Raw genomic sequence first — 23,991 nt, 5'->3', positions numbered from 1 at the left:
CTATTTCTATGGTTGAGGACAAGCTACAACTATGAAGACAGTCACATGCTCCCCGAGACTCCAAAAGCAGTGCCAGGCAGAGGCACCATGGCCCTGGTTTCTCAGAAGGGACATCAGGGTAGACCTGAGCCTTTCTGGACACCTTTCTTCCACTAGCCCATAATGGGAAAGGAGAGTGGGCAGCGCAAGAGGAGAAGGCAGCAAATAGCTGTGGTCCCATCACCTCTCCCCTCCCCTGCCACCTTTATCTTTAAAACCCCCTGTCGGGCCAAGCGGTGAAGGGCTACAATGGGCCGTGCCATCTGCTAATGATGAGACAAATGGTAAATCAGACAGAAGACTGTCACGCCTACTGCACAAGTGGAGAATTATCCCATGGCACTTCCTGCTGTGGTTGCACAATTATTCTGAGCATATCATGCCCTGCCAGTTACCCAATTCCTTTATCCGTGAATCTGGTTTTGTGGAGAAGAGTCTTCAGAGAGCCTTTCGTACTGCTCTATAGTTCCGTACCCGAGCGCCTCTTGGAGTCGTTGCTCACTTGCTGGGAGGGACAGTTCTCAACCTGCTGCCCTCAGCACCAGGAGCGAGCCCTGAGGAAAACTCCCACGCCCCGCCCCACCCCGGGCCAGCACAGGGGCATCTTGGGGTGGAAGCGGGCGTGGGAACACATCCTCAAAGCTCCTTTAGGTAGTTGTGAAGCACAAAGAGGGCTGAGCAGCACTGCGAGGGGAAGTTACGTGGGCAAGACTCCAGGCCCCAGCCCTTCATGCTCACACGGGGGTGTGTACTATGCACATTGTGGAGTCCCACCTACAAGTTCCTTTCAGGAAAAGCTTCTGCTGATTGTGCAAGTCTGCAAACCACTGCACGTAGATAAGCTTCTACGTGGTTGCAATCCTGTTTCTAATTTTAAAATAATGCATCCCTACCGCCACCATCCTTAGAGCACCACCGATATTCTTGATATCGTATATTCTTGGTTATATACAGTAACACCTTGGTTGCGAGCATAATTCGTTCTGGAAACACACTTGTAATCCAAAGCACTTGTATATCAGAGTGAATTTCCCCATAAGAAATAACAGAAATTCGGAGGATTCATTCCACAACCCAGAAATATTCATATAAAAATGATTACAATACTGTAATATAACACAAAACGATGAAGAAAACACAAACTATAAAGTAAAATAAACAAATTGACCCACACTTATCTCTGATAAACCTTTGTGGCTGATGTGAGGGAGACAAGAGAGAGAAAGGTTATCGCGTAGGACGACTTTCACCATCACTAACAGAATCACTGCTCTCTGTTGGCTCAATGGAATCTTTTTCTTTTTGTGCAACTTTAACAAGGAACCTATCCAACGGCCTAGAATGAAGCAAAGCATTCCTTACTCTTGTTTGGACAATCAAAGGACCGTCCATAGGTGCTCTGAAGTGACCAAAAATACACTAGTGCCAGTGGTGGGCACCTTCCAACGTTCGGAAGAATCACTGGTTTCAGCCAAACACCGCAGCCTGAGACCGAGCATCCGAGCATGGGAGCCGATCAGCCACAATCCCGCAACAAGAGATAGAGGGAGAGGGAGAGGGAGGGGAGAGAGAGAGAGAGAGAGGGAGTGAGAGAAGGAGAAGGAGAGATGAACCACTGGTTCAGCTGTGATCATGCAACGTTTGGTGTCACATAGAACTCATATTGCAAGACATCGCTCATTTACCAAGTTAAAATTTATTAGAAATGTTTGTTTGTCTTGCAAAACACCACTTGCAGAACAAGTTACTTGATCCAAGGTTTTACTGTATATATAGTTACCGTATGTACATATATACACATACATGTATAGAATTTCTATATGGCATTTCTATATATAGTAATGCTAAAAGGATGAGATAAAATTCACATCAATAAAACTCCAGGGAATTGCCAGCCCCCGCTGGCCCAGCAGTGGCGGGGGGGGGGGGGGGGGGAAAGGCTGATTACCAGAGTAGGAGCTAAACAACAGAATCCCTCAGATTAAAATGGAAACATTGCTTTGTTTAATTACATTTTTAAAATACATGCGTAGAAAAACTGAAGAGCATCTCCACAGGAAAAAGTTGATGTACAGGTGAGCAGATGGCTAATGGGTAAGCTCTTTTATTCCATGCAAAGAAAGCATTTCTAATTTAGGGCTTTAAGATCCCAGGAGATCAGATGGAGAAAGATCTTTGCCTTGGAAAGGTACCATCCTGTAAAATGCTAAGGTCATATGTCTTTTCCAGTTTAAGTCAAACCTACGGAAGACAAAACAGAGCTTTCTCTGGAACAAAGACCCAAAGAGAAAGGGTTCCAGACGTGAGGCCTCCCAAGATGAACAGAACAAACACTTAGCAGGCTATTTCCCTGGGGCAACTGAACCAGGAAGGCAAGCCAGCACTTGAAAGACACAGCTGTTCTTCAAGGGTTGGTGATCAAGTGCCAGGCACGGTGCTGGCGTAAGTGATATAGGTGGCATAGGTGGGCACGCCCTACTTTGTGGGGCTCATGGCAGGTAGAAAGTAATGACGAGTGCTGAAGGGCTTGGGAAGGGCCTGATACAGGCTCCAGGCTGGCTTCTCCCGGAGCCACAGGGATACAAGCACCTACAGAAAGAGAAAATGGTGGAGAGACCCTCCCAGGAAGAGCCCAGATGGGGAAGGGGAAGCATTCCTGACTGGCAGAAGCACAGAGAGCTGAGAGATGGCTGGAGAGCTTAAGGTGAGGCCAGAGACAAAGGGGACCCAGTTGGGGTGGGGGTCCCTATTACTACAGGGAGTCTGGACTCTACCCAAAGAGCTGTGGGGAACCACCCACCACGGGGTTTTCAGAAAGATCAAGTTGTCCTTTTAGAAGCTGCAGCCTAATTGCAGCATGTGGAAATGAAGGTGCGGGAAGCTCAGAGGCAGGCCTGGGCCAAGACAGAGAAGGAAATGACAAGTGCCTTGAATACCGATGATGATAATGATGGTGGTTACGATAACACCAGGATGAGAGGATGCTGTACGTGCTTTATACTCACTAATTCAGTTACATGTCCCAACAACCTCCGAGGAGGTGCACTATCCCCCCCCCCCCATTTTCCAGGAGAAAAGGATGAGGGATAAAGGGTTTAAGATTTACCTTAAGTGAGATACTTGTTAAAAAGGCCGATGAAATACAGACACAGAAAAACTGCTGAGAAGTCAAATAAGATATTACCTAAAGCACAGAGCGATAACTCTTTGATCACTTTAGTGAGGTACAATTTACATGCCATAAAATCCTTCAATTGCAAATGTACAATTCAACGATTTTTAGGAAATTTACAGTCACGCAATCATCACAACCCAGTTTTAGAGCACGTCAATCCTCCCCGAAAGCTTCCTTGTGCCCATTTGCCATCATACCAGCCCCACTTTCTCTCCCTAAAAATTTAAGCATTAACAATATAAGCCAAAATATGCTTTATCATTTTTCGATTCATTATTTTTCTTTCCACAGAAGACACTCAAGGTGTCTTGAGGAGAACCAAGTAGCTTTATTTTTAGGTTGTACAACTTTATACCATATGCTATTTCCCTCCCACATCTTCTTCCTTACTGAAAATGATTTAGTCTGCTTTTTGGCATTAGCAATTTATTTAGGATTGTATTTATAATACAGCCAAGCACATATCAAATTAGCATGACCTAAAGTCATATACGATTATCTTCTTAATTTGAGAGGTTGCTCTGCACACACAAAAAACAATACTTTATTTCAACTGGGCTTTTGTGTTTATTTTAAGGGAGGGTCATTAATAAGTGAAAATGATAACATCCCCCATAGAAGTATGAACACTAATGCTTGAGTATCTGAAACCCTGCTAATATTTTCCCTACACATCCACAACTGTAATAGTGATGTTTCTCAGCACTGGAGGACAGAAATAATTTTATTCAAATAGCCATTGCATAAGAGAACTTGTTGAAGTCCCTAAGCTCCCATGAGACCCAATTTTTCTATTGTAAAATGGGGCCCAGAGATAATTAGATCTACCTCTTCTTCCCTTCCAGGTTTCTGCTCTGCCCCAGACTGTGTGAGGGAAGGGATTCTCTCCAGGCCACTCCTGCACTGATTTGCAGTCCAGCAGGTGCATCGATCTCCCTTGGGAAGGCCTTGCTTTGTCCTCTTTAGGGAGGGGCCTTTGCTCAGCCTTCCTGCCCTTCCCACATCCCAGGTTCACCCCCATCACCAGGCAGGTGGGTCAGTTTGTGGCTCCCAAGTTCCTTCTTTACTCAGCAGTCCCAGCATGGGTCGGGGGTGCAGAAGGGTTATCAGGCCTCACCTCCTCATCCCGGCTTTCTAGTCCACGCAAATCCCACCGGCTCCATCCACACCACATGCTCCATGGTGGAAACTGTATATGCCCCAGCCTCTGCCCCATCCCCCAGTTCTCCGGCTGTGAGAAATCACCCACGCCCCTTCTTCAACCTCACTGGAAAAAAGTGGTCTTCTTGTCAGCCCCTCTGGCTTCCCTCCTTCCCTTTCCAGCCCGTGCCCCAGGGTCCAGCACTTCTACCAAAGCCAAGGAAAACCAGCCAGGCTGAGCCCTTGTCCCCACAGTAGTTACACTGTTCTCTGTGCCTTCTTTACAAATGGCTCCAGAGGGGACAATTTTGCCTCCCAGGGGACATTCATTTGGCAATGAATGTTTGCAGACATTTTTGGTTGTCACACCTGGAGAAGGAGGGTGCTCCTGGCATCTAGTGGGTAGAGGCCAGGAATGTCACTAAACATCCCACAATGCACAGGCCAGTCCCCACAACCAAGAATTATCTAGTTCAAAATGTCAGAATGTGAATCTATCATAACCTCAAAATGAAAAAAATTTTTAAGTCAAAATTGCTAAGGCTGAGAGACGTCAATTCTAAGGCACATCCTTCATTACATGTGAGGGCAAAATTCACTGAGTAGTTGACTATTAAGTTTTTTATCTTAAAAATGGGTGTGTGTTTCGAAGAAGATTCTAAGAGAGATGTGTAACAAATGTCCTTTGATCCAGGTATCCACACTTGCATAGGGTCTGGATGTGGGCCAGGTTTGTAACCATTCACCTGGTGAAAGCCATCAGAGAGAAGGCCAGAGTCTTAGAGGAAATGGACGGCACGTGAAGGGGCCTGGACACATAAAACAATGAACAACCGGTAGCAAATGCCACCCTCGGCTCATCCAGAGGCTGCCTGGCAGAGAAAACAGGGCTTGGGTAATGTGGGCAAAGAGGCAGTGACTGATCCAGGGACAGTTAATATCCAGGGCCATGGATTTCAACTGTGATTTGTACAGTGGAGGCCCCTCCCAGGCCCCTCACCCAGAGAAGCTCTCCTTTCATTGGCTTCCCCATGTGTGTGACTTCATTTAAGAGAAGGTTTTGTTGGTTACAAAGAGTTTTAAAACCACTGTGAGGGCCTATATATCAGAGTGTATCAGTCAAGATTCTTGATTGCAAGCAACAGACACCAACAGTGACTGATTTAAGCAGAAAAGTACTTCACTGACAGCATATCAAGAAGCCCTCTGCCACAATTCCAAACTCGAAGTTGCAGCCTGTGCAGCCAACAGCACCACCCTTGCACATCACTAACTGCCAGCAGCCACACCCTCTGCCGTCCCAGAGACACGATCCTGTGTAAACTGTCCCCACGGCCAGAGCGAGCTCTTCACGTCCCTGAGCTGTCAGTGCCACAGGCTCCCAACTCAAAGATTAGGATGGACGCATCCACCTGCAGAGCCTGCAGAGCAGCTAGGCCCTAGCTGCAAAGGATGCTGGGAAAGTGAACGTCTGCATTCCCAAGTCCTTAGAAGGAAGGTAATATTCCAAGCACCAATGGGGTGGGGTGGAACAGATCTAAAAGAATGACCGTGGGATAAAAGGGCTCTGGGTTCTCAAGGAAGTAAAATGCATTGACAAGAGGGGGGAAAGGCTTAAGTACCATTTATATATATTTTTTGCATGTTTTAAATGTTTCACATCAAAATTAAAGGCGCCTACTTGGACACCAAACACAAACTACAGTTTGGCCTTGAACTATGCAAATGACCTAGGTCATGGCACCTGACATTGACTTTAGCAGCCACCAGGCCATTTGGAAACCTGATAGAAAAAGAAATTTCTCATTTTCACCTGGGTTCTTTTAGGTAAAATCAGACACCAGGTACTATTGGGCTTGGCTGAAACCAACTACAGAGGAGAACTTACAAGTAATTAGTTAGAAGGCAGTGCACAGCCAACTGCATACAGGTCCTCCCAACTTGACTTACTGAGAAAGTGGAAGAAGAAAGAAGCAATTAACACTAAAGATAAAGATCTATTTAAAACGATGGGTATATTTATAACTCACACATACCCAGACACTCTGTGGGTGGAGGCATGTACAGACATATGTCTGTGGTCAGACACACAGGAATCCACGGACACGTGAGAAGCAAATAAGATTTATAAAAATGAGACTCCATAAATGATGTTTGAACTATTAAAAATAATTCTAGGGTCTTTGATCTCAAATTTGACCAAATGCGACTCGCGGCTAGAGTTGTTCTGCACAAATAACATTAATCCGTTAATTTTAAACTTAAACATTTATAATTTAGGGTCACTACTTTTTTTTTTCTTTTGGTTTAAGCCAGTGGAACGTGTTTTGGCTCTCCCACTGAGTCCACTCATATTTGTAGATCTACTCATACAGGAAGGGCACTCTAGAGCGCCTGGCTGGCTCATTTGGAAGAGCCTGCCACTCTCTTGTCCTCAGGGTTGTGGGTTCAGGACCCAAGCTGGGTGTAGAGATTACCTTAAAACATAAATAAACTTAAAAAAAAAAAGAGGACAATCTTAAGTCTAGAATATAGTCAGAGAATTGATTTATCCTTGAAAAATATGAATCATAGAGAAAGGCAAAATGAAGTAACATTATTTAGGGTGAGAGGATAAGGTGAAAGGCGATTAAATCGAGCCTTCCAAATGTCACAGAGCTTCTGACTGGCTGGTTTTTACTTCTACCAGGAAACAGTCAGCAAAATAGGCCTAAACGACAAATTAAGGATGTACAGCAAGTGGAGGAAGAGCATTGTGGTAACAAGGACAGTTAAACACTAGAATGAATAACAGAACAAAACTGTAGAACTTCATTCTCTGGGGATTTTAAAAACAGGGAATCAAAGTATCTACGATCTGACCTAACAAAGAATGCATAGGACCTCCATGGAGAAATATGTTAAGATCCATGAAATGTTCCAAAAGAAGATTTAAATAAATGAAATACAGATGTTCAAAGAAAGGGGGACTTAACGTCGCACTGACGTCAGATTTTCTCAAACTTCATTTATAAAGTCAGTGCAATCCCAGTCAAAATTCCCAAATCCCCAACAGGATGTTTGAGATGCAAAGTGATTCTAAAATTTACATGGTTAGGGAAACTTTTTAGTAGGAGAACAGAGGGGACTCACCCGACCAGATGCCACAGTATCAGTGTGGGAACAACATAGGAGCACACAAATGGGTCATTAAATGTGATGCTAATGGCGGCATCCCAAATCAGTGGGGAAAGGATAACTTGTTTGCAGATGGTATTAGGAAAACTGGAAAGAGTAAGAGTGGATTCTCCACCTAATGCCTACACAGAGATGTTCTCCAGATAGATTAAAAACTTAGATGCAAAAGAACACTATGAACTGAGGCGGAGAGGACAATGTAGACATGAACTCGGGGTGAGATGGGTTTGTGAAACAGCAGCCAAAAGGGAAGCTACAGGTTCAACCATATCAAAATAAAGAGTTTCTGTTGCTTGAAGGCTACCAAAGACAAAGTTGACAGGGGGTGATGGACCAGGCGAAGAGCTTTGCAATCTCTGCGGACTGGCATCTAGAACGTGCACAAACACTTCCAAACAGCTAATAACAATAATAATAACAATAAAAATTTTAAGGAAATTGTAAAATTTATTAAGTGAGCAAAACTTGAGAAAAGTTGTTCCCCAAAGAGGAAATCCAAATGGTTGAAAAGTATGTGAAGGACATGCTGGCCTCGCTGGTGGCAGGGAGCCCAAGGCAGACTGGTTTGTCCCCATCTGGAGATGGATAAGTATGTGTGGTCCCCGCCCTCACGCACGGCCAATGACTAAGCAGTAGTCAGGAGCAAAGGACTAGCTGGCAACCATAAAAATACAAGGTTTCTTCAGATTAAAAACACTCCATTTTTAAAATCTACGTCTCAGGCTATATATTTAACACTTCGTACTGGAGATCTATGGAAGGGGATGAATGGGGAAGGGGATGAAGAAGACATTTGACAAATAAAACAAAATGGCAGTGGGGCCTAGCATTGACTGGTGACAGAGTGCCATAAACTGAAGAGCATGACTGAAATCTCCGCAGCCAGGTTCAAAAGAATAAGGAATTATAGAAATATTATATATAAAATTTCATTTGTCTGTGATGACTTAGGCAGACTCCCATGGACAGTGCTCCTTCAAGGTTCTTTCCTGGCTCAGGAATGTGATTTGCAGATATTGTTATGAACTATCCAAAGCTCGCCTCTCATTGCAGATCCTGGCGTACTGTATTTGGCTTTAGATAAAAAGAGCTAAAGTTTCATCCAAAACACATACCTTAAATATAAAAATCAGAGGACACCAAGTACTTCCCAAGGACAGTATTAAAAGTCCAGTGTAGACAGACTGCTCCAGCCAGAATAATGAAGCACAAAGTGAAATTCTCCAAGGTTCCTTCCCAGATTGAGCAGGAGGATGGGGGTGGGGGTGGGGGGCAGGAATAGGGCGAGAGATATTTATTCCTGTAGGATGGCAAGCACTTTTTCATATTACAGAGGAATTATTCTAGTTTAGGTTCCAGTATAATGACCCCATGATTAAGGGGCAAAGAAGAGGGGGGAATACGGAATAAAAAGGGAGTCAGTATAAAAATATCTTGTATTTTATCAGCTTGGAAACAGGTGTGAAAACATCCCACCCAGATCTGCACAGACATTTCTCCAAGAAGATCTACAAATGGCAATAAACACACAAGAAGATGCTCAACATCATTAGTCATTAGGGAAATATAACTCAAACCCCTAATGATACACTACTTCATGCCCACCATGATGGCTATGACCAAAAAGAGAATAACAAGTACTGGAGAGGATGTGGCAAAATAGGAGACCTCATATATTGCTGAGGGGAATATAAAATGGTACAGCCATTCTGGAAAACAGTCCAGCGGTTCCTCAAAACGTTAGACATAGAATTACCGCATGACTCAGCAGCTCCACTCCTACATATATACCCAAGGGAAATTAAAACACAGGCCCACATGAAAACTTGCACATGAATATTCACAGCATTATTCATAATGGCCAAAAAGCAGAAACAACCCACTGTCCATCAGTTACAACTGGATAAAGAAAATGTGGTGTATCCGCATAATGGAATATTATTTGGCCATTAAAAAAAAGAAATATACATTCTACAACATGGATGAACCTTGAAACATGCTAGTAAGTAAAAGAAGCCAGACACAAAAGGCCACATATTATATAATCCCATTTATATAACCTATCCAGAATAGGAAATCCAAAGATACGGAAAGTAGCTGGCTGGTTACCAGGGGCTGAGGGAGGGAGGGGAGTGACTGCTAATGCATCACTAATATGGAGTTTTCTTCGGGGGTGATGAAAATGTTCCAGTATAGTGGTAAGGGTTGAATAACTTTGTGAATATACCAAAAAGCCACTGAATTGTACACTTCAGAAGGCTAAATTGTATGGCATGTAAATTACATCTCATTTAAAAAAAAATCCAGCACGCCAAAGTCCCACATTCCTGACTTCACCAGATGACAGAATGGGATGATTTCCTCAATACCAGCTGGGACCCACTCCGGGGAGTACCCTCCGATTAAACTTGTCTCTTCATGCTTTCTAGATATAAAAAATCTAGGAAATCTCCAAGTTTATGGACTCTCTGCCTGTGAATATGAAAGACATTGGGCTCTGAGCAATTCTTCCTGGCTTTGAATTTCTGCTCCATGCTCACCAACCATCTGACCTTAAGCAAGTTTACTTAAATTCCTTAAGATACGTTTCCTTATATGTAAGATGGGGACACTCTACCTACCTCACTGGGATGGTGTGAAGGTAAAAGGCTTAGCAATCACACTTGGGGCAAAGTAAATAGGTCAATAAATGTCAGGGGTGGTCTCTTCTTTCCACAAATTCCTGATTGTTACTGTGCTGAAAGCAGGCTGTTCATATAGTCCAGGCGTGCAGATGGCATCACACGGGCAACTACAACAGAATGGCCACTTTGGAGGGAAACATGAGCCAGGGGAGTCCACAGCTGCAGCGCTTAACAACACAAGCCAAGGAGAGCTGAACTTGAGTTGGCTTCACGGTGGTCCCTCTGAATCTCACCTTCCCTCAACAATTCTAAAGGGCGCTACATTCTAAGGGGTAAACTCGCGGGCCAAGGGCAAGCAAGGAACTCGGCAAAGTGGAGCTGCTGCCTCGGTAGGGTGGGTAAAGGGTTTCAGGTCACTGCTGCGTTTCAGGAGAAAACCAAGCATTGTCAAGTTGCAAAGAGAGAAAGATCACAGCCCACAGGAGCTGATCCATGCTGATTGTGGCTGGCAAGAAAGCCATCTCTCTAATAGAGCAGACTGTCATCGGGAAACTCTAATACAATGATCTCTAGCATTTAAATGGTTAAACAACTACCTTGAATCATCATCTCTCCAGGAAAAACCCAGAGGTGTGGGTTCCTCACAAATAGCCAAGAAGGAATCCCTGGGCAATATATCTTACATCACTTTGTTGTAATAGGCTGAATTGTGTCTCCACAAGTCATACGTTGAAATGCTAACGCCCAGCACCTCAGAATGTGACTGTATTTAGAAGCAGGGTCTTTAAAGAAGTAATTAAAAGAGGCCCATTAGCGTGGCCCCAATCCAATATGGCTGGCATCCTTATAAGAAGAGGAAATTTGGACACACACAGGTACAGAGGGATGACCCTTTGAGACACAGTCAGAAGATGGTGTCATCTACAAACCAAAGAGAAAGACCTCAGGGGGTAAGTAAACAGCTGCCAACACCTTGATTTTGGACTTACAACCTCCCAAATAGGGAGAAAGTAAATTTCAGTTGTTTAGGCTACCCAGTCTGTGGTAGTTTGTTAGGACAGCCCTCGCAAACCAATATACATCTTACCCATAGGAACAACCACTTTTTCTTCTCAGAATTGAAGGGCACATTTGGCGGAAATGGTGATCATTTTCCCTCTCTGTGGAAAAAGCCTCAGGATTGGAAGAGATCATTGTGATTTAGAAGAAATGTATACATTTAAATGGATAACCTTTACCTATACAACCAATCAATAAAAACACTGCAGCTGCTTTGATGAATGCAAACATTGCATTTGAAATCGGGGGTTATGGGTGATCTTGTCATCACCTCTCACTCTCCATCCAGTTTATTTCTCTTTTTTTCCTGAAGATCTATCTATCTGTGAATTGGGCAGTACCCCATCTAGCAAGCAGAGGGGAGTTCCCATCACCTAGTTTATTTCTATACCTTGTTTTGGTAGATCAGTGACAAGAAATGCCTGATTTTCAAAGATTTGATAAACGGTTGAGAATGGCCGTTTTGAACAACCATCTCATGATCTCAGAAACTCTTCAATTAAATTTAGTCAAGAGTTTAAAAGACAGAAGCAACTTCTCTTTCTAAGTTGAAGTTCTAACGATACCTAACAACTACTTGCATTTTTATTAGAAATGTTGGAAGCATTAATAGTAACATAATTGAAGATTACAAGTCAACCCCAAACAGTCTTGCCTGGCATTTAACTGAGGTCAGCACGTGGGTACTGCAATACAACGGTCTCTTACACAGGTTCACATGTATGGACATGTATTTAACTTTATAAGGTACTTTTTTTTTTTTTTACTTTATAAGATACTTTATCTAGTCCAGTCCATTTGCTTAAATCCCTCCCAGCTTGCTGTTATTCATGAATTTCATAAGCAGCCCATCTATGTCACAGAAGAAAATGCTGACTAGTACAGGTCTTAAGTCAAAAAAAAAAAAAAAAAGCTCATTACTTCTTCACCTCTTTTATTTCTAAAAGTTGCAAGAGAGTTTTGGGGGGTGTGGGAATTTGGGGATGATGAGCCCTTGACCTTATAACTAGTAACGGTTTTTGAGTCCATCTTCTAGAGAAAAGAATAGTGGGTCAGTAACAACCTGTAGTCACTGCCAGAGATCTGCAATATACATACAGTGCAAATATTGTCTCTAGGCTACATAAATAATGTAACTTGGGCCCAGGTGCCCAGATACCAGTATTTTTTAAAACAACACAAGTATTCTCCTAACCAACTTCTACTCGAGGGGACCCACCAGACTATCCTTAGTCCCTTTGGAAAACATGCCAAGGGACGGATGCCCATGGCACATGGAGTACTCCTGGCTAGATCAACTGTGCATCATGTGTTTACCCAGGGTCATCTGTATCCGTCCCCAGATTTGTTTATGTCAGCTGTATGTGTTACTGTGGTCTTCTAAAATGTGACATCAACTGATGACACAGGGGTGTAAGCAGAACGAGAAGTGGTTTCTAAGAAAACTAAGACAAATGCTTGGGAAGCTTGCATAAGAGCAAGTCGTTTAAAGAAACTGTTGTCATAATAGGTGTGGGCAAGACAACTGTTAAAGACTGAAAAGTCATAAAAATACAGTATCCTGCACTCAGATTGCTTTGCAAATATCCTCGCTCCATTCTGAAGAAACAAATATAAGACACACACACAGGTATCATTATAGATCAGTATATTTATGAAAGATCATGACCTAGGGAATTCAAACCAAGTTGGTGAAGGAGAACGTCTAGTCTAGGATGCAGGCAGGCAGGCTAGGGCAATGAATGAAATACAGGTACATGGAAAAGCATTAGTGAACTCAGACTTGTTTTTATCATTAAACTTTAGAGTCTAATTTCTTGGGTTATAATCCAAGCTCTACCACTTAAAAGCTGTACGATCTTGGAAAAAATCACTCAGCTTCTCTGAATCACCTCTCTATATCTGTACAAGAGGGGTAGTGATGATACCCATTTGTGACCTCAGTCCCAGGAGTCGTCAGCGTTAGTTATCATTGTTTCTGTTCTTGGTACAATGACCACTACCACATGGACACTAAGTACAGCCATCATTGGGTGATAGGAGGGACATGCAGTATTTTGCTGTTTTTTAAAAACAAAAAACAATGAGTCTTCAAATTAAAAACAACGGGGAACCACTTTGCAAAGAACTGACCGGTAACGTGACACAGTGACCTGACATTGCAGAGGCTGCCCGCCAAGCACAGAAGGTCAGCGCCCTGGGTCTACTGGCAGAAGAGTCCACAGCCTAATGCCACTCATGGTACTTCAAGGCCACTAAAATGCTTACTTTCTCGCCACTTAATTAAAAGAATACTGCAAACAATTTTAATTCAGACTAGATTTGCTTAGTGAAAATATATTCTGAAGTTATATTTTTTTAACAGAGTATTGGATCAGTATTTTTAAAAACAACAGTCCAAAAACAAAGTAAAACAAAACAACCCACAACAATCCATCCGATGAGATCTCCTGCTTTAAAAGACATCGTGAGGGCGCCTGGGTGGCTCAGTCAGTTAAGTGTCCCCCTTCGACTCAGGTCACGATCTTGCAGTGCACGAGTTCGAGCCCTGCATTGGAGCTCAGAGCTTGAAGCCTGCTTCGGATTCCGTGTGTCCCTATCTCTCTGCCCCTCTCCGTGCTCACTTGCTCTCTCTCTCAAAAATAAATAAACATAAAAAATTTTTTTTGAAAAGGCACCGTGTTTTTTAGCACAGGCTGAGAAAGATAAAGTACAGATTTCACTCACTGACTTCTGGGTGAGCAAACAGGATTCAGATCCCTGGAATGTGATAAAACCACGCTCAAAATGCACACAGCCTTCAATGCGGCAACGATATTCTCTTGGCTGAACCACTATGTTTCGGGAGTTTATGGTGGCCTCTAGATAAAACCATTGAAGGCCCAACTTAACAGCTTAATCAGGTAATGGCTGAGCCAAAATAGAATTCCCAGGAAACAAGGCTGCTGGAAACAAATGACAAAGCAACACAGGCAGGGATCTGTGCTCAGTAAAGAAAACCCAGGGTTTCTCTACCCAGGAATTTGGTGGAAGAATTCAAGCCTTGTCTTTAAAATGAAACGTTTACTCTGAGCATACCTCCCCAGGGTTCCTATCCGGCTGTTTGACAGCTGTCAATCCAAATATTACAATAAGAGCTGTTGTCCAGACCACACCTATGTACAGTCACAGGCAACAGTCAGGGAGCTTCCGAGCCTCCTAAGTATTTGTTGAGGACCACGTGCCTGAAAGCAGAGCAGGGCATCTTTGTGGCATCTGTGGGATGTTTCGATGCTGGCAGTCACTGGTGTGAAATTTCCACTCAACTGTTCATCCCTGCACTCAGACCGGGTGTCTGTGATGAGCACATCAAATTTGAATGAAACGCATCATTTTGTTATTGGCAGAGACCGTTATTAAGGAATTCTGAGATAAAATCTTTTTGTAAAGTAGGGGAATTCTGAGATAAAAATAACACTCTGCAAATAACACATACCTCAATACGATTCTCTGCTGTGAGGCACCGTTCATGGAAACCTGCTGTGTTCCCCGCCTGAATATTTCAGATTATAAGCCTGGCCAGTGAGCCAGCCTGGACCCCTGAGTGTCAGGAACTGCGGGGGGGTGGGGGGGGGGCTGCTGACTTTCACCCTGAGGGCCATGACGCTCTTACACCTCAGATCCCACCCTCCTCTCAACCACCCTCCCTCCCAACCACCTGCCTTGGTTCTATCCCCTCATCTTTCCTCTCTACTGAGGACTTCACATAACCTCCAGAGCCGAGCAGACAGGTACCAGATCCCTGTGATTAAGCTTCACCTCCTCCCTTCTAGCACGTGGCACCCTGGTAAGTGCCAGTGAATGCATCCCCTTGTAAGACTGTGAGGGTAGGCTTGATGACAGGGTAGGCTCTCCCTGTGTCCCCAACCCAACTGGGGAAGAGACAAGGAGTAGGTGTTCAATCAATATTGAATTAAACTCATTTAAATGTCTCTTAATACAAATAGCTACCCAAAACCCGCCAAATATGCCCTTGTTACATGTATAATTGATAGTAAAAAGAAAGTGGCCCCATTAGACACCTGGTCTGAACAGAGGACAGACCACAAGACCTCTTCCTCTATCCACTATGGACTGAGACCTGCCTTGTCCAGAAGCAGCACTGTGTACCTGTCCAGAGTGAGGCAAGAATAGAGGGGAGGGGTGAGGCCGGCAAGTTGCATCATGTCATCACAACATAGAGGTGTGTGAGCTAGCCCGGGATTCCTCACCTCTGAGCCTGTTTTCTAGGGATCCACATGGTTAATCCCCACAATATCTTGAATACACGCAAGGCTTTCCAGTCTTTGCCACTAAAGGATGCTCTCATCTCCACCCCACTCTCCCTTCTCCCACTCACTATCCTCTGTAGCCTTTCTTCTGAAATCTAACTTTCTCAATCTGTACCCACTACCCACCTTCCAGGACCTGCTCCAAGTGCCTCCCCCAACCCCAGCAGCTAGAACAGGCTGGTAACAGGTTAAGTCGCTAACCTCTGCTTCTAATCTTCTGTGGCCTCCTCCTGGGAAAATAAGAGCCCTGGAGGCCCCACCCATCTGTCCCTGCCTCCCCCTGCACCCCCAGCCACCCACCGCTCCCAGAACTCTGGTTTCTGTCTGGAGCAAGCATGCTCAGGGCCTTTGCACTTGCTGGTTCCTCTAGGGGAGTACCCTTTCGCCCAACTTTTCCTATGCCTCCTTCTCATCCATCAGCTTTAGATGAGGCCTTCCTTGACCCCCATCCACCTCAGCAGGCTTCTCTTCAACTGGCCACCATCCTCCTCAGCATTTACCACTATCTGTAATTATCTATTATGCATTGACTTGTCCATTTCCCCACCTTACATGGAAGCTCCATGAGAGCAAGGACCGTGTCTTGTTATTAGGAGTCAGACACAGAACCTAGTACCCTGGTAAGAGCTCAAAAAATATCTGCCGAATGAACAGATAATAAAGGAATGAATGTCCCTTGGGAGAAGCAATACTATCAAGCCTCCAAAATCAGATCCCAAATGGGCCCATCTTTCTTGGAAGATAAACTAACATCTTCCCCTTTGGTGAAATAAAGTCTGCATGGTGCACACACCAGGATTTCCCTTCATTCACGCTATCTTCTCTTATTAATACACAGCAGTCTTGTTACTGACCACCTTTCCCTCTGGAAACCACCCAGAGCTCGTTGGCTCACAAAACCGGAACTCTACCTTGGAGTTGAGCCAAGGTCACAGACTCAGAGTTGAGGGGCCGGGTGGAGAGGCCCTGACGCCCTCCGGATTGCTCTACCTCTGGCCATAAGCCCTGTCCTTCAGAGGAACAAAAACAGGAAGGGAGCAGAGGCCTCGGGAGGCTTGACATGGTCCTAGGAGTCTAGGTGAAGCCCTGATGCCTGGCCAGCCTAAGACCCAAGACGGAGAGGAAAAAGCAGGTGTGCCAGGGGTCAGTGAAAGGACATGGTGTTTGGGAAGAGACACTCACACTCCCCACTCGAAAATCAGACAAACGCCTGGCTTCAAATCCTGACTCCGATCAACATTTCTGAAGGCCACACAGACGCTATTTAATCTCTCTGAGCCTCGGTTTCCATAGTCAAAACAGTTCTCCCAATTTCTACTGCAAGAAGACTGCTGGGCGTTTTGCCCCAGACGTTATGTCCGGCTGCATCTCCCCACCCTTCAATCTCCCAGGATCAGCCCATTATTCATACAGGAAAAATATAACCAGAAATCAATCACATTCAGTCACTTTCCCCCCAAAATCTGGGTTTCTCAGACTATTCTGAGGCTGAGCCGCACAAGCTGATTCACATTTACTTAACTGTGTTAAATAATAGGCCAGGCTGATTCCTGGATTTAGCATATGCATGTACACAGCAGCTACTCAATACGTATTTTTCAATGAATGAATCAAATGACAAGATGGCTTGTGTCTATATTGATCTTACTAATCAAGTCAGATCAACTAAAATCCCATTTCTCACAATCAGTACATGTTGCCAGGCACTAATTCACCTTGTGCTTGGATACTGCAGACAGACATGTAGCAAGAAAACAGACTGAGACCATTATAAGGCCGAAGACTTTGACATGTTCCTTTCTGATAGAGGCCATGGGGGGAATTTGCAAGTGGGATATTTTCTTAATGTTTATTTCTTTTTTGACAGAGAGAGAGAGAGAGACAGAGAGAGAGCATGCATGTGTGCACAAGTGGGGGAGGGGCAAAGAGACAGAGGGAGACTCAGAATCCAAAGCAGGCTCCAGGCTCTGAGCTGTCAGCCCAGAGCCTGACGTGGGGCTCAAACCCCCAGACCGTGAGATCATGACCTGAGCTGAAGTCAAACACTCAAACACATGAGCCACCCAGGCGCCCCAGTGTGCAGTGGGATATTAAATCTCTTTATTTATTAATTAATTTTTTTTTGGAGATTACCAAAGTCAGCGCCTCCAGGGCTTATATTGTCACAAACCAAAGGGACTTTTCAAAATAGGACAACTACTCAGCAAAAACCAAAAATTAAAAATTAATCTTCATTCCATATGTGGGCTGCCACCAGATTTTGTAAGGATGTTTAGCAGAAGTATTCCTCTTTCTGCCTTGCTCCATAAACACTGAACAAGGGAAAACATTGCCCAAGACTGAGATTTGGCAAAGGAATCTGATGAAACCCATCTGTTCTGTGCCATAGGGTGATGTCCCTGAAGGCTACTGGTGACTGGATGATTATCTAGTTTTCGGCTGTCCTACCTCAGTTTCCTGCAAAACACGGTTTCTTATTACTCACACATTCTTATCCACCCAGCAGTAGCATCTCAAGGCAAAAAGGGACTCTAACTCTTTAGGGTCCCACACAGGTACCCTTTGGCCTAAGAAAACACACCTGCTAAAGCAAACCCACAGAAAGGAAAACGAAGAGCCAGTTAGTTATTCTCTTTGCAAAAGAAGTATTTTTTTCTTATGTTTTTTCAAGGGTTCTTTTTTTTTTCTTTCATTAGCTACATTTAACAGATGGAAAAACTGAGGCTTGGAAATGTTAAGGAATTTCACCAATTTTACACCGAAAAAGGTGGAGCCATGGGTTTTTTAAATGCCCTTACAATGGACTTATTTTCTTAAATGTGACTAGCACACAAATCAGCAAGTGCCCCTGATTGGGCAGAGGGCGGGATGCCTGAACAAGAGGTAGGATCAACGTGGCTTGCTTACAAAACACAGCACGCTTGCAAAGAGCACGGGACTGAAGTCAGAAGGTCTGGGTTCTAGTCCCAGCCGAGTCACTAATGAGCTATGGGATGAAGGCAAGTCATTTAACTTCTTTGGTTTTAGTTTCCTCACACAGAGATGGAGAATCATTGCTAAAAGCAAGCATTACCTACATCCAAGGTTAATGGGGAAATGAAATGAATATGGAAGCGTTAGACACTGTGAAGACATAGCCAGAGGGGCGCCTGGGTGGCGCAGTCGGTTAAGCGTCCGACTTCAGCCAGGTCACGATCTTGCGGTCCGGGAGTTCGAGCCCCGCGTCAGGCTCTGGGCTGATGGCTCAGAGCCTGGAGCCTGTTTCCGATTCTGTGTCTCCCTCTCTCTCTGCCCCTCCCCCGTTCATGCTCTGTTTCTCTCTGTCCCAAAAATAAATAAACGTTGAAAAAAAATTAAAAAAAAAAAGACATAGCCAGAATACTTGTGTTATATATATGTATGTATACATATATACATATATATACACATATATACATACATACACACACACACACACACACACACACACACACACAGGTGTGAAAATAAGAATCACCTAGAAAATCTCCTGCATCCATTCTTGCCCACACTAAATGTATTTCCTCTTGCTAATGAAGGCATCAATTGGATGGTGAGAGATTTCTGTGAATCAGGATGAACACACAGCCCTTGGAGAATGTGCACTGCTGTTCTGAGGACATGTGAGCCACTCTGGAACAGCCAGCCATCTTTTGGTACCCTAGGACAGCCACACAAGGCAAATGGATCCACTCCAGCTCTATAGGGGATCAAGCCCTAAGCCCATTACTATATGTTTACCAGATGCTAATAAGGTGGTACGAGTGCCAAGAACACTCCGAACACATTGTGAACACGCAAAAGAAACCAAGACACAGGACGACACAGGGGGCCAAATGTGAGATATGTGACGAGGACCTAGGTCACCGCCCTGGCTACTTCTACACCCTACTAGGTCTGGGTAAGCTCTAGCACTCTCACTTGAGGACAACAATTAAATGTCTTCAACAAATCATCATCCTTCTAGGACAAACCCTAACCCCATGCTGGATTCGACTTGCTAGTGCTTTCCCTGGCTGACCCAGGTCCACACTGCAGAGCAGAGCCCTCTCTGAGGCCAGCTGTCCCCTGCTCTCTCTCCCATTTTCTAGCCTTCACATTCACCTGTTCTAAAAGCGGAATAAGCCCTTTAACTCTGGCCAGAAAGAACATCTTACGTTGGACAACTATAGGGATGATCAGAACAATCCAAGAAAACATAATACCTGGAAGGCTCTGCATGGATTCACTGGCCTTGTCAGAAAAGCCAGTAAGGGGGAGGTGGTGCTTTACAGACTAAACCAGGGGGCAGCTGATCACCCAGCACATAGTACAATGGGACTCAAACTTCAGTGAGCATCGGAACCACCAGGAGGATGCGTGAACACACAGAAACCCAGAGTTTCTGAGTCAGTAGCTGACGCTGATGCTGGTCCAGACAGCACACTTTAAAAACCACTGTCACAGTAAATGGACAAGAGCTGCCCGATCTGTCACTCCCCCTGGGCAATTTCAGATCTTGATTCATCCCCGCAAATTGAGCCTTAAGAAAACTGAGGAGGGGCGCCTGGGTGGCTCAGTCGGTTGGGCGTCCGACTTCGGCTCAGGTCATGATCTCGCGGTCCGTGAGTTCGAGCCCCGCGTCAGGCTCTGTGCTGACGGCTCAGAGCCTGGAGCCTGTTTCAGATTCTGTGTCTCCCTCGCTCTCTGACCTTCCCCCGTTCATGCTTTGTCTCTCTCTGTCTCAAAAATGAATAAACGTTAAAAAAAAAAATTTAAAAAGAAAAAAAAGAAAACTGAGGATAAGAATTAAACAGCCATCCGTCCTTTACCCTCCCTTCCCCTTTCCCATACATGCACCCAAGTTGCTATGGATGAAGAGAAACAACTATCAAGCCATTCCTGATAAATATCACCCAGCATCAAGTTCAGTTCTCACCTGTGAACAAGATGATTTTGCAAAAGGAGTGAGTTACAGTGCAAAACAGAGGACACAGCAGCGCAGGCAGAGTGCTGGGGAGCTCTCCCGGTCCAGTTCTCTGACCTGGTGCGTGATCCCTCAGTCCTGTGATCAGAGTGTGCCACGGGGACAGTGCCAGGGAAACGGTGTGACCTGGTTTTCTCCTCACTCATTTATCCTGATGCTCTGCCACAATGCACTGTGATTGCCCGCTGAGAACTCACTTCGCGTCACTAAACTGCTGCTACTGAACTGTCAGGCTCACCAACAATCCAGTGCAAAGGAAAGTAGCTAGTGGCCACAGATACACTACATGTCTGTCTGGTGGGTGGCAGGGCGTAATCCCTCAACACCAGGACCAGAGGATTTCTGGCCAAGAAGAGACCATTAAAGATATTTCTTTCCTTCCCCAAGCTGATTACATTATACACCACACTGTTTTACTAACAGCAGGAGTTACTGCTACAATAATATTGTTTTGTTTCACAGGGGGTTAATGGAAGCTCCTACAGAAAGCAGTGTTGTGAATAATGTAAACACGCTGCGATAAGAGCCCATCCTACAAGTCTCTTCTCCTGTGGTTCAAAATGGGAAAATCTGGCCAACAGTCACCACATGTCAGCCTGACCTTTCCTGGCTATGGGACAGGAGAGGTTACATACATTTGGGGTTGCAGTTGTGGGCCTGAACACCAACTTCAGGCTAAATAAGGAAAAAGAATGAGGAGTGATTCATTCACAGCATTTTGGTGAATATATAGCGTGTATGTGTTTGCAAATACGTGGCCTTTAAGTTGATTTTGTGCACACAAATAGGCATATTTGGTGAAACAAAAGTGACTTTGTGTCTCATTTTTTAAAAAATCCCAACTAGCTCTTTCTCATATGCAAAACTGTGCGACGCTTCCCAGGTTCTGAGTGTCTGATCTGGTGTAAACCCCATGAAGTCCTCTAAGTCCAACAACATTTTCCAGAACAATAACACCAACACAATCTCAACTTACCCCAAAATTATGAATTGATCTCAGATACGCCAGGTTTAAGACATGGGCCACAAGCCCAGATAGCTGTATTCAGAAAATTCTGGAGCAGGAGAGAGAGCTCAGCTGCAGGTGACAATGTTGGCTGGGGCCTCAAGAACACTGATTAAATAATCTTGCCCTCTCCCTACCCCCCAAAAGTCCACTCATTTGCGTGTACAGATGAGGCCACGCAAGAACTGTCTTCACACCCCACCCCCTCCATGGTTCCTGTCCTCACCTGTTTTCCAGGAGTGTCATGCACACCACTTCTCGCACCCCGGGGTTGTTGGCCTTCTCCACTGAGCAGCCCTGCAAGTTCCAGGTGGCCAGCCTCAGCACCGGCCGCCCATCCCTTGTGCCTCCAAAGGCCTCCACGGAAGGACGAGTGGAGATAATCTGGGTGGGCCCCCCTGGCGGGAGGTCCAGGTCCTCACTCTGCAGGCTCAGCGAGGTTGGGCTGGGGTGAGGCTTGGCGGTGAAGGTCAGGCCCCCATTGGTGTGGGTAGAGGGGGGCCTGGACCGCTCCGCGAACACCTGGTGCCGGATCCTGTCGAGGAAGGCGGCGTTGATACCGCCCATCCTCACCAGGTCCTCAACGCTGCGGAAGGGCCCATGCTCGCGGCGGTAGTCCACGATGTTCACAGCCATCTTCTCCGTGAGGCCTCGTATGCTCATGAGCTGAGCAGGGGTGGCCGTGTTGATGTTGACCCGTGGGGTGAGGGGCACAGTGGTGGCGAGATGGTGAGGCTGCTGCTCGGCCAGCAGGTCCCGCCGCAGGGAACTGGGAGAGTGCTGCGCGGAGCTGCCCTTGCTGCTCACGCAGATCTCAAACTTGACCTGCTCCAGTTTGGTGGCACCCACGCCGCTGACCAGCGCCAGGTCCTCCACCTTTTTGAAGCCACCAATGTACTCGCGGTACTCCACGATGCTGCGTGCCACCGCACGCGTCACACCAGGCAGGGTCATCAGCTCCTCCTCTGTGGCCGTGTTGATGTTGAGCCGCTCCTGATTCACCAGGATGTTGCTGAAGTTGCAGGCCGCGCTGAACTTGCGGCTATGGGATAGATCCGAGGGGTCCCGCGGTATGGAGCGGTGGCAGCCCAGGGTGCTCCCCATGCCGGCCAGGGTCAGTGGCCCAGGGAGGCCTCACCACCGCAGAAGAACTCTCTGGCTAGGGAGGAAGCCCAACAAACCTTACAGGCACAGAAGGAGGGAAGGTGCACGATGCAGGGAATGAAACGGTTACCAAAGACAAACACTAAATCTCCATGCCCAGGGTGTCCAAAAGTACCTTTCACTTGGCCACCTGGAAAACAAATTAATAAACACACAAATCGATTGGATCAGTTAATCAGTTTGCATTAGCATTCCCTACCTAGAGCAGGAGTTCTTAACCAGGAGTCTCAGGCTAATGGCTGTCCGTGAACCCCTGAACACACAGCGAGGCTGGCCCGTATGGATTTCCCTCTGAAGAGGTCTGGTTTTTATCACATTCGGGTCCAAAAAGGCTATGAGCTTCTTCTCTTGGAAAGAGACCTATCCTCATCAGCCCACACCTCTGATCCCTGCCTCTACTCTCCTCTCACCACCATCCCCCCTTAGGTCGCCCCTACCAGGGCTCGGGCAGCAGAGAGGGTGTATCTCCCACGCCCACCCCGCCGCCGGACATTCAGCACCACCTGCAACTTGGGAATCCCGTCCTCACTAGTATAGGCACCAAGAAGGGGTTTACGGACCCCCACCAGACCCGCCGCCGGCCCCGCGCCCCACCTCTCCGCTGCTCCCCCGGGGCGTCCTTCCACCTGCGGCTCGGAAGCCTGAGCTCAACCCGCGACTGCGCGGGCCCCCTGCCTCCAGTTCTGGTGCCCGCGCAGGTGTGGGTCAGTGGCTGGGCCGCCTCGAGCCGCGCGTCCCGGCTCTTTCTGCGGGAGAAACTCTTAGAGTCGCTCTCCCAGAGCCAGCAAGAGCTGCAGGGCTGCGCGGAGGCGGCAGCGGCGGTGAAATCCGGCCGCCGAGGCTGCACCAGGACTTGCGGCGTCGCCGCAGTTGCGTTGATGGAAGCAAAAAGTCCTGCGCCCGACTCGGACGCGGGATCCGCCAGGACCGCGTCGGTGCCGAGTACCAAAGCCACGACTCCAGTTCGCCGTCCGTGTCAAAGCCAAAGTCCTGGCGGCTCGGCCCGCGCCTCCGCCGGCACCACGGCCACGCCTCCCCCCGCGCGGCAACTCCTCCGGGGACTCCAGAGGGAACGTGGAGGCGGGGCCGAGCGCCAGACCAGAGCCCGGGAGAGCGGAACCAGAGAGCGTTGGGGCGGGGCCCTGGAGTGCGGGGGGCGGGGCCACGGAGCGCGGGGGCGGGGCCAGAACGCGAGAGGGTGGAGTGCGGGGCCGGCAAATCTGAGAGGCGGGGCCCTGCTGCGCGGGGGGAGGGCCCCGAGCGCGTGGGCGTGGAGATGGAATGCAGGAGCGCAGGGGCGGGGCCATGGCGGA

General features: G+C 46.4%; 1 protein-coding gene across 1 annotated transcript in view; it reads right to left on the bottom strand.

The window, feature by feature from the left end:
* Nucleotides 1-23,769, bottom strand: part of EEPD1 (endonuclease/exonuclease/phosphatase family domain containing 1) — a 111,990-nt gene extending 88,221 nt beyond the window's left edge. The window contains exons 1-2 of the mRNA XM_030308221.1: nucleotides 23,273-23,769; nucleotides 21,741-22,808 (exon numbers count right to left, since the gene is read on the bottom strand). Coding sequence (XP_030164081.1) covers nucleotides 21,741-22,618 — 878 coding nt within the window. The 5' untranslated portion in view covers nucleotides 22,619-22,808; nucleotides 23,273-23,769. The remainder of the gene's footprint in view (nucleotides 1-21,740; nucleotides 22,809-23,272) is intronic.
* Between the last annotated feature and the right edge of the window lie 222 nt (nucleotides 23,770-23,991).

The sequence above is a fragment of the Lynx canadensis genome, chromosome A2 (genome assembly GCF_007474595.2).
Source record: "Lynx canadensis isolate LIC74 chromosome A2, mLynCan4.pri.v2, whole genome shotgun sequence".
NCBI classification, from domain to species: Eukaryota; Metazoa; Chordata; class Mammalia; order Carnivora; family Felidae; genus Lynx; species Lynx canadensis.
The sequence above is the reverse complement of the archived record's forward strand: the minus strand, read 5'-3'. Positions and strand labels throughout refer to the sequence as shown.